Source organism: Cardiocondyla obscurior, linkage group LG16 (genome assembly GCF_019399895.1).
Source record: "Cardiocondyla obscurior isolate alpha-2009 linkage group LG16, Cobs3.1, whole genome shotgun sequence".
NCBI classification, from domain to species: domain Eukaryota; kingdom Metazoa; phylum Arthropoda; class Insecta; order Hymenoptera; family Formicidae; genus Cardiocondyla; species Cardiocondyla obscurior.
The window spans coordinates 955,448-966,726 of record NC_091879.1 but is presented as its reverse complement, the minus strand read 5'-3'; the positions used below and the strand labels follow the sequence as shown (position 1 = coordinate 966,726).

Below are 11,279 nucleotides of genomic sequence, written 5' to 3'. Positions count from 1 at the left end.
CTCCCACGTAAAATAGTAACGTCAACTTTATTCAGTGTGCATATGTTACAAGTCAATAAATCAATTAAAGTATTTATAAATTGATTGATCCTAGGAGCGAATAAGCGAATCTAAGACGTTTTTTCATGATCATTCAAATGTCATTGAGAGCTCAGTTTTTTTTTTTTTTTCTTTTACTGATACTGTTTTTCTTTAAAGATTAAATATTATTAAAAATTTCAATAATCATTAAAGTTAATTAATTTCACCGATTCGAGCTCAAATGCTGTTTGAGACGCATAACGAGTAAAATAAATTAGTGACAGATGTTAAAAGGTTACGCAATGTATGAGTACTCGTCCGCGCTATTCGCCGTACGTTCGATATATTGTTTATCTATCAGAGTTTCAATGCACTTCTTAATCATTCCGATAGAAGGTGCGAAAGTAACTTTTGATTGACTCAGCACCTGGAATAATAGAATTGCATTAAACACACATTGCAATTAACGTGTTGCTTGTATTTAACTATCGAAACTGCTAACTCACCTCCTGTATGAGTTGATTATGTCTCAATAACTTGCGGCTCTTCATAATACGAACTATAGCTGCTTGTAAGAACATTTTTCTGTCTTCGTCTACGCTGCGATGTGTGGCTTCGGCATCCTGTGGTGTATCTCGTTGCAGTACTCCCGTCACACGAAACTTTGTTCTCTTATTAGAGTAATTAAAATTGAGCGTGAGAATGGTATCCTCTTCCAATTCGCCATCGTTGGACTTGTTGAGGATCTTGCAATCCACAAGGCTGGCGGCATGCTTCACCAACTGATCATGCGATAGACGTAACGAAGCTGCCGCTTCCTTGCACAATATTACATCGCAATGCTCGAAGAGCAATAGTAATGCCATTTGATACGTTTGTACGGTAACCAAGTATGGTTTTTTCAAATAATTGAACTTGAGTTCGCCCTGACTTAGATGGTGAAGCCATGTAAGCTTTCTACCGCTAAATTGCATGTGATAAAACGCCTCAAAAGCTTGGATGGATTTCTCCAACTGCTGTGGGACGTGAAAAGGGCCGGGCGACGGTGGTAGACCGAGCGGCCACGCACCGGCTTGTAACACTTTAACAGCAAAACCGGTACCTAATTGATTTTCTCCGTCACCCTCTCGTAAAGTCGCCGTGAACTTTGCATTTAGATCTGCTGAGACGGACATGTCCGTAAACATGCGATGGAGCTTATTCGTAAATTCGTAACCGCACGCGCGTTTCAAATCATCGATCATCATCTCCTCGGCATCCATTGACTGCGATTGCTGATGTATCAATCGCTTCGCCAGCATACGTGAATAGAATTTTTGAAACACATCCTTGTCGTCTACGTACTTGAACACGGTTATGGATCGTTTTAGCTTATCTTCGATTTCGCTTTCGGAAGCAGCTCTGGGCGATTTTTTCAGTAAAGTGTCGCAATATTTCGCCAACTAAGTGAAACACACATTGTAGACGTGTCAATAGAAATCGTATTTGTAGTTTTAAAATATTACTTTCAAAAAACTTACCAATTCTGGCGCTCGAACAGGTTGCTTTGGAGCAGGCCTGTAATTTACAATGGCGGAGCAAGCTTTGTCAAGAGCACCAACAAAACTTTGATCTGAATTGAACACTTCTTTAATCATTTCAGAATACTTAGAATGTACATTTAACATATTCTCTACAAACTGCATATATACCTGAAATTAAAAATTTTTACTTTTTTGTAAAATTGAACAAATCTGTATATCTATTAATATTTTAAATATATTATTATATTCACGTTTTCTCCTTGCAAAGGCCCGATTGCCTGTAATCCTTGCACTGTGATGTGACGAGTGAGATGTTGCACAAGTGGATCTAAGCCTCCTGGTAAAGAACGTAACAATGGATAAAGAAGAGCTAAATCTCGCCGGCTCTCATTCTTTATCATTATTGCTGCCTCCGAATGAAGTAAATCCACATGTGCAGCTACCATTTTATCCTCACAACACGCTCTGACCTGCAACAAGACTTTACTGTTATCTATAAATTTTTTAAATTAATTTTTAAAACATGTATAAAACAAAAACGCACTTTTGCTACAGAACTTTTGTGAAGAAATTTATAAGCGCGTGCCTCTTCTTGAGCAAGTCGCCATGTAACTTTTTCTATATAACGTGTAACGTCCGACTGTTGTAACAACGATGACGCTTCTGCCGTGTAAAACTCTCCACTAGCCTCTAAAAAGGGCTCCTCGAAAATTTCTTGATACAACTGGTAAAGTAAGTACTTAATTCAGTAAACAAGTTTCTCCAAAAAACATGCATTTTTTTATTAAAAAAAATAAAATAAATAAAAATAAAAATGTGTAATATAAATTATTACATTTAATTTTCCTTTCATTTTGTGCTCTTCTACCCGCACAAAACTTTCTATGACGCCACAAATAACATCTGTCGGTGCTAGCAGTTTTGAGTCTCTGTCAGCATCGATACAGGTAAGCAAAAGAGAGACAAGTTTTTCTTTGAGTGGTATTATCATCTTTTTCTTCCAAATATCGAGACCTAACTCGCCAATTTCCATTTGCTCTTGACATTCTTCTTCCCTATTGTGTAGGCTTGTGCCATAAATGAGTTCCGCCTCAGAGAGCTTCTGCTTTTTGATGTGTTGTTGATTGAGGTATAAGTACAAGCTATGCAAGTAGTAAATACCCTGCGAGTACTCTGTCCAGGCGCGATAATACGCCGGCAGCAGTTCCCACTTGTCATTATATGAATTGACTTGCACTAGCAAGTGGTCTACATGATTAACCAAAAACCTCTTGGTCTCATCATACAAACGGTCTGCTAATGGTTCAGGATACGCAACGCACAAAGAGTAAACATCACTGAAATTGTAATAAATACTCATGTACATATTTTTTATTGGCAAGATTTAAAAAAAAAATATAAAAAAATAAAAAAAAATAAATAAATAAAAAAAAAAATAAAAAACTGTCGAGTTTCTTACCTAAATCTGTCGTTCCATATAGCACGTGGGATATTTGCTAAAGTTATCACACCCTTGATAGTTTCTTGCAGGACATGCCATGTTTGGTTAAAATCAACCCTTTTGGGTTTTAGTGACATCCTTCCCTCAAATTCACAAACTATTATTGGTAACTTGATCACAATGACTGCAGGCAGGTATAATTCCACTGGCAAGTGTGCTCACTGTATATTATAAACCTGCAAAACAGCAAAGTCACACCCATATAACTCATTTACATACGAGATGTGTAGCATTATTTACAGGCATACGTTGGAGTGGAGTTAAAAGCCTAAGTTGTGCAGGAAGCGACCGAATTATCTGACGTTGGGATGGAAGCAATGCTACCGAGGGCACATCCCGAGAAATAATCCTTCGCCGAGACGGACTGAATTTACTACACGGCTTTGTTCGTGTGTTTTGTACTTGGTCAGTTTAAAAATAACGTAAAAGTAAAATACACCACACGTACACGTGCGCACACGCGCGCGTCTCGCGGACGTTCTAGATCTCCCCTCGTACCGCCGCTCGAGTGGCACGCGCGGCGTAAACAAGGCGATGACTGCCGGCCGCGAAAGATCTATCGAGTCTCAAACGAGCTCTCGGTAAATCGTACATTCGACGTTTGGGGAATCAAAGTGTCTCGAATCTAATGGCGCGTGGTAGCCACGCCGTTGCTGAAGGCGGCAGGACTAAGACGTGCAAGTGCGACCATGCACGCGTTGCCGAGGTATCGATTCGGTTTCTCCTCCTGCACGAGGACACCCGCGGGATTCACAGCCATTCACGGGAAGAGGTGTCGCAAGCGCGCGAGACTACGTCAACGCGTGTCGCTCGTACCCGCCATTGAAGACGGAGGGGAAGTGGAGTAAGAGGAGAGAGGTAAGCGCCCCGTACAGCTGACTGGCTCGGCGAAGCCAGCTGAACTGAACCGCGTGTCGCGGCCTCTGGCCTGATTTCGCGTCGCGGGAGAACCGACGCTCGTCGACGACGGGAAACGTACCGGGTAGTTTGTTTTCGGGGCGGGGACGCGGCTGACACTCGCGACGAGCGCACACCGAGTGCATTTCCTGTGGCCGCTGTTGCCTCCGCTCCCGATTTCCTTGCCGTCGCCTCCTCGTGTCACCGACGTTCGTGGCGCGCAGGATGCACCCTCCGCCTCCCGCGTCGCAGCCGTCGCAACTCCACTCGCACTCGCGGCACTCGCGTGACTCGCGCTGCTCGCTCGCGCTCCCACCCGTACTCGCGAGCGCGTTCAATCCTCAATAACATATCGCGCGGCCTGCGCGGCCATGCTTTCCCTCGCGTAAACGCGTATGCGCGAACGTCTTGCTCGGTCTAGCACGCCTGGCGACTAAAGGTAAAATCACATAGAACGGAATAGAGATTGCGTCACAGAACAACCAATTACCTTTAGGTGCCATTTTCGTCGACCATTTTTGGTTTACAAAGTCATACGGAGTTGAGTTTCCTTTCTATTTCTTGCTTTTACTTCATGATTATAGTATGTATTCTATAGTATAGTCTATAGTCTACAGTAAATTAAAGTTACCGAGGTAGTGATAGGAGTCAACTGACATAAGGTTACATATATGTCTTTTGCGATGTGTGCATGGTAATCGTCAAACCGGAGTAAAGTGATACTGAATCATGGACGGCAGCCAGATGAAAGATGCGGACGCGCAGTTTATATCCTTCCACGACTTCCCATCGCTAAGTCATGCCGGTAATCCCGAGGGACAGCTGGGTACCGGGCCTTCCACTCATCAGTCCTTCACTAACACTAACCTTCGAAACGACACCACGGGAGTCGGCATGATGGAAGATTTACAAGGAATGCCCGGTAAAGCTGAAGGTATTCAATCATAACGCTTTAAAAACCTATTCGGTGCCGTTTCTCACTTCGATAATTAAACGTTTATAGTAATTTAAATGAGAGCGTGTCGCTTTTGTAGATACCGTCCAACGCAGCTTCTGGACAATCGAGTACTACCAAAAATTCTTCAACGTCAACACTAATGACGTCGTTGAAAGGATCAAGAGGTCCATTATACCGTACGGCAACGAGAATTATCTCATAACGCACATTAGGCCAAATCCGGACTTGTACGGGCCCTTTTGGATATGCGTTACTCTCGTGTTCTTTATCGCGATCAGCAAGAACATGGCGAACTTCCTGACTGTTAATCACTGGAGATATGACTTCCATATCATCTCCTATGTGGCTACTTTTATATTTTTGTACAGTTGGTTTCTACCACTAGCCCTATGGGGAGCATTAAAATGGACCAATAGCTCAAGAAACACTGAAGAGGAATTAATTGAGGTTCACTGCCATACAAAATTTATTTTTTGCATTTAGTATTAGTAATTATTAAACAAATCTTTGCTTTTCAGTCATATGCTATCCCAGGACTCTTGGAGCTTCTGTGTTTGTATGGATATTCCTTGAGCATTTATATTCCAGTCACATTGTTACTGTGGATTCAAATTGGCTGGCTGCAGTGGAGTTTAATTATAATAGGAACCTTTTTATCCGGAGGAGTTTTACTACGATCACTGTTACCAGTAATTGCAGGTAGAAACATACGTTCTATAAAACACAGAATAATTTTAGATAAAATAAAATCAATGTTTAAATAAAAAATAATTAATAATTTTATAGGAAGGCATAGAATTATATACGTTGCCATAATTCTGGGTATGCATCTGCTGTTGGCAGCTGGTTTTATGCTGTATTTTTCTCACGTGGCACATAAGAGCACTGTGTCAGCTGTGACTGAATTGATAACACCTTCCGTGCAAGCCCCCGTGTTTCACAAAGCAGTACAGAATAACAGTTCTGTCGTAGAACCGACGACATCTTGAAACAATCAACTGCAGACCTGATAATAGCAATTCATTCCGAAACTATCGAGAAAATTTGTCTACTGGTATGTGTATATCAAATTCGATTTAAAATACCGTCTCTCTCATATATTATAGAGAGTGTCCCATAGAAAATTGACACTTCCGGGAATAGATAGGTTTTATCGAAACAAGAAGAAAAATCGATGTCGTTTTACACCTTTCGCGACAAGTTCTACCTACTTCTAAAAAAAAAAAATGTCCATTTACTATGGGACACCTATATATATGAATCAAAATATGTACCGCACATGGCGCTAATCGTGTAGAAATAATATTTATACCATGAGTGTACATTGTAATATAAGAAGGTAAAAATAAAAAGTATCCTTAGCTACGCATATTCGTGAAATAATCCAATGATTCCGTTCTAGTTAAGCGTGTGCTTTCAGGACAGTGGCAAGACCGGCGAAGTGTTTGGTTGATTTATTTCACAGCCCTACTACAATATAGGGGCGCGTTACATCAACGCAACACACATATCATTTACAATCATACGAAATGATCTCCACGACGTTGTACATAATGCTTGATCGCGCGCGGTATTAGTACTTATAATACAATAGATTATTACATTATTAATCGCACATAATTTATTAGTTATCTTGCTCGTTTACCAATGTGACAAAAGGCAACATTTATTTTGTAGTTGTTATCGTTAATGTTATTATCGTCGGTGTATTTAATACATATATCGTGACAATAGTAATTCACCCGCCGTCGTGGTGAAAACCGCGTGTTCGCAAGACAATTTGTGTCGTCGGTATGCTGATGAATGTACACGTGCCGCTTGAAGCGGCGACTCTGAGCCTTTCGAGCTACCGAAAGGAAGATATAAGCCTCGACAGAAGCTGCAGCTGAAAAAAAATTCTCCCCGCCAACGATAACACGCCACGAATTGACGCTCTGCGAAAGGAACACTCCGATGCGGCTCAGAAGCGAGTAATTTAGAAAAATCATACTTTCCGGAACAAATCGCCACGCTAAAATGGGGAATCATGTCGGTAAAATTCGCCTGCAAGCCTTGTCGATGTGAGCGTCGTACATGCGTATAAAATACAAGAAAAATTTACGAGTAAAAGCCTAGAATTATACACGGAGTCGAGCACCCGTCGCGCTGTTTTCAACTGCGCAAAGCGTCGCAGTTGTAATAAAATTAGAGTTTCTTCGTAAAGTGATTCATGCCGTAACAACGGGCAAGTTAAAAATCTCAAACACCATTTAAGAAACCACAGTTGTTATTATTATTCGTGCCAAGATGAAACGAAATCTTGGACAGCTAAATCTGCTTTCGCTAATATACACGCATGTGTATCACAGCTAACATTACGTGATCTAGCAAAAGACATTTACCTTACACAAATGTGAACGATAATTCTCACACGAACAAAGAGTCAAATTTCACAATTCGATAAGAGAAAGCTAAACGTTTGATTATCGATGGCTTTTCTTTTTTTTTTTTTTTTTTTTTTTTATCAAAGTAATAATCACACATGGTGCTCGACGATGAAGAGTATAATATAACGACGTTACAATTTACAACTAGTGCTCACAACGACGTTGGTCCGACGTATTTACGAGATATTGCAGTCACAGATCGCGAATAGACAGGAACGATAATAATCAAGAAAATCTACAACGGTCTTGATACCGTATTTGCCGTTCCGTTTGTTTCATCCGTGCCGCCAAGGTGCCTGTCGACGTCAGCTGGCTTCGCCCGTTTTTGTGATCCCCAATAATATACATTTACAGTAGCGCGTACTCAGAAATGCATCGGCGAAAGAACGCCGTTTATTTACAATGTAATATCACGCCGGGGACTAATTATAATACACGGTTTAGTTCGCTCTGACGACAGTTACCGTCCGTGTGCATACGGCCGTCGCGTTAACGTGCCGCGTATGCACACGACAAGACGTACCCTGGTTTTTAATCAATTACAATGTACGTATATGTATAACAGTGCCTGCAAACGATGTGCTTATTTTATACAATGTCGCTCCGCTGTGCGCCGCGGGACAATCCGTAGGTGTACAGCGAAGCGACGTCGCGTAAAGCGAGCAAGTCCTTCCAGCAAATCTATCTATTTACGAGCATATATGCGTACACACTACCCGAACTCCTCCTTCTATTTTATACAGTAATTTCAAATTGATTATTCAGTCGCATGCTTAGTTAATAATTATGTACTCCGATTTACACAACAGCGTATTGAACTGGAGGCGAATTTTTCTGACAACGAAAGGAGCGTGAGGATCTCAAAAGTCTTGAATTATATTTCTAACGTAGAACGAGAGTTGGCGTAATACAGCAAACACGTTTACCTATTAGATTGTTCGACGAAATTAAGTGTAAATCGTGGAAAAACGTTTGGCGGAAACGATTTTTCGCGAAAACTTTCATTTGTACCGCGTGCAAATTTGCCACGCGGAAGGCTGAGGCTCGGAAAGACATTTATAGATTATTACAAAAGGTGCTGGAAATTTTCTCTACTATTGTTCTTGGCTCCGCTACCGGCTACGCATTGTAACACTTCATTTACGCTGGTTTTAGCCACGTACGACTCTATAAAAAGTACAGTAAAAAAAAAAAAAAAAAAAAAAAAAATGTAATAGAGAAAATGTATGAAGCAAAAAGGTTGTTTGTCCCTCGCTGAGGTTTCAAAAGTTCAATCTTAATTAACGCAATCGCGAGTAGGGATAATTGTCAAAGTTATACTCGAATATGTTGAATAAATTTTTGATCTGGGAGGCGTTACAGGCGACAATCACCGTACGATCTAATACAGGACCTGGCTGATATAAGAAGAGAAGTGGATATACGCCGTTACATGGATTTCATATTTCTCGAAGATCTACCGTCTCGTAAAGTCGATATCTGCGCTCGCTAATGCGAATGTAGAGTAGAAATCCTTACAGTTCTAACGATGGAAAACTATGGAGCTTACGGCGATAAGTGTATCTTACAAGCTTAACATTTAACATTCTACAGATCGGCTCCCGCGCGCGGCAGTTCGTCGCACGAGCTTTAAAATGCCCTACGGACTTTATCGAATTCACAATCGGTGCGTTCTATACATCTGAAAATAGGACACGAGAAAGGTATTATCGTAGAAAAATTGTGCCGCCTTGAAACCAGCACAAATCTAATTATCAAGCATTCCTTCAGGCTCTCGATATGAATACGAATGAGGGATCGAGGATGCCGAAGCCACAGAATTCACTTTGGTCGATCTAGAGCATCGGGACAAATTGATATTCAGCGACAGCACAGAATAGGTACGGAAACTAAGCGAACACCGAGACACATCGAGTATCAATTCTAACGTCCGCTAATCGCTTATCTGCCCTACGTGGACTTGGATGCTGTGTCGTATAAAAAGGGACGATTCGGAGTTTCGCGCCTAGGCAGGATCTCGTCCACGTTACGTATTACAAACGCGAGGCTTCTTTTGATCGACGTCTCTCATTTTGATCACTTTCTTTCGGTAAAACGATTCTTTGATTTGCGGATTTAGACTTTACTACTTAGAACAGGTACGTAAGAGTTAAACATTTTTTTTTTTTTTCCTTTCTTCTCTTGTCCCCCTCTCTTCGGAAAGCTTTTAATCCCGGGACCACTGCGCTATCCGATAACGTTCGGCGACGAAAAGTGATTTCTCAGGCGTGACAAACTGACTTAGGCGTATTTAATAATTGCTACTTTTTCAGTTCTTGAAACTCGCGAATATCAAGATAATTGACATTGGAACAGAAAATCAAAAGATTTCGCGTGGAGCTCGAACTCTCGATTTTCCTTCCTTAAAAATGAGCAAAATTGACGTTAAGAAAATTGCCCGTGAGAAAATGACGCTTCTCCGTGGAAAGGGAGCGCATTTGTGTCGCATGAAAAAGCCTCGTGTTGAAAAACAGAGATGCTGGAAAAATAATTTGTTAAGATACTAAATACTTTGCTCGTTCGACTTCTAAAACGCACAAAGAAAAAGAAGACGCTTTAACTCATTATCAGCGAATTAAGAGTTACAGAGACGCCCCGCGAAACATAATAGAGCAGAACGGAAAGTAACAATGCCTCGGCGATTACGAGATACTTTTTGCTGGCGTATCTCGGACGTCACTGACGGGAGCTTCCCGTACAGACACTAAACATAATTTAAGAAAGAAAAAAAACGACATTTAAAAAAAAAGAGAAAAAGTGCGCTTAACTGCTACACAACTCAGTTCACAAATCGCCCGTAGGCAATCCGCATTTATTTACGAACTAAGACACAATGACGTCTGCTCGGCTGCGTGTGTGCCCGATCGTCGTTAATTAGTCAAATGTTTCTTTATTATTAATTTTTTTTTTTTTTTTTCTTTCCACCTTTTCCGCACTCATTCTCTTCATCACACACACATTCTCTCTCATCTTTTCTTTCTCACGTACCGTTTACGTTGCATAGTAATTCGAATACATTTACTCCGAGCTACAACGGAGCCTCATCGATCACCTTAAGCATTAGTCTTTAGTGTTTGATTATTATACTACAGTAATATACAGAAAAATCGTGGCTCGCGCCGACCGGTCGCTCGCGCCTCGTTTTTTCATTCCGCGTACGACCCGATTCACCTTAACTGCAAGGGTCATCGGCTCTTCCGGGGTCCGCGCGGCGAGCTGGCAAACGACCGGGGCGGCGATCAATATATTCGATAATTACAATACACTAAATATAATCGGCTCGTGTGTGTGTATTAAAATATAAATATCAAATAGACCTCTCGCGCCCACAGGATATATGCACCTTAGTGTCGATGCGCGACTTAAAAAATTCAGAAACGCTCTCTATTAATCGTTAAGTAAGTCGTCACCGATTGTTAAAACCCCTATTATCGGAAGAACGAGGAAGCTCGTGATCGCCGTGAAACGCCTCTGATTCACGTAACCAGCTGCTAGATCTTTGCCTTTTAAAAAAATTTTTTTTACATTTTTTTCATCATTTTCATCCTTCACGACTACGCGTCTCTGATTGCTGTTTCTCGGCGATCACAAGCCGCATCGCGACGAGATTAGAATTTTTTTTTTTTTTTGGTAGCTTAGATATACGTTCGGTGTATTATTTTGCCAAATATTACGTCGCATCGGTCGGGAGACGGAGTTTTTTTTTTTTTTTTTATCTTTATGCGGAGTTTCTCTTTTCGATACTGTGCGCCGGATGTTGACGCTTTCAATCGAACTGATTAAATACAATCAGCTACGCCTCGGACAAGGACGTTCAAACTTGAATTTTTATTTTCCAAAGAAAATTATCGTTCGTTCTGTGATATAGATAACTTTCCCTTATTGTCAACGAAGAAGACCGTACACTCCCAGTC

At 41.1% G+C, this 11,279-nt stretch overlaps 2 protein-coding genes across 5 annotated transcripts; one reads left to right on the top strand and one right to left on the bottom strand.

The window, feature by feature from the left end:
- Positions 1–8: 8 nt before the first annotated feature.
- Positions 9–4,319, bottom strand: Cul2 (cullin 2). 4 transcript variants are annotated; one of them, XM_070667708.1, is made up of 8 exons: positions 4,025–4,319; positions 3,004–3,221; positions 2,380–2,881; positions 2,089–2,268; positions 1,796–2,014; positions 1,542–1,712; positions 528–1,463; positions 9–448 (listed from the first exon to the last, which is right to left on the bottom strand). In XM_070667708.1, exons 2-8 carry the CDS (start codon positions 3,120–3,122, stop codon positions 317–319), a joined length of 2,259 nt encoding a protein of 752 aa, XP_070523809.1. In that variant the 5' UTR covers positions 3,123–3,221; positions 4,025–4,319; the 3' UTR covers positions 9–316. The 4 variants fall into 4 exon arrangements, with proteins under 4 accessions (XP_070523809.1, XP_070523810.1, XP_070523812.1 ...); XM_070667709.1 differs by lacking the exon at positions 4,025–4,319 and adding an exon at positions 3,494–3,813; XM_070667711.1 differs by lacking the exon at positions 4,025–4,319 and adding an exon at positions 3,286–3,485.
- A 117-nt stretch (positions 4,320–4,436) lies between these two features.
- On the top strand, positions 4,437–6,269 carry LOC139108980 (protein YIPF1). The gene is made up of 4 exons (XM_070667713.1): positions 4,437–4,876; positions 4,977–5,347; positions 5,419–5,599; positions 5,687–6,269. Exons 1-4 carry the CDS (start codon positions 4,672–4,674, stop codon positions 5,887–5,889), a joined length of 960 nt encoding a protein of 319 aa, XP_070523814.1. The 5' UTR covers positions 4,437–4,671; the 3' UTR covers positions 5,890–6,269.
- The last annotated feature ends 5,010 nt before the right edge of the window (positions 6,270–11,279 follow it).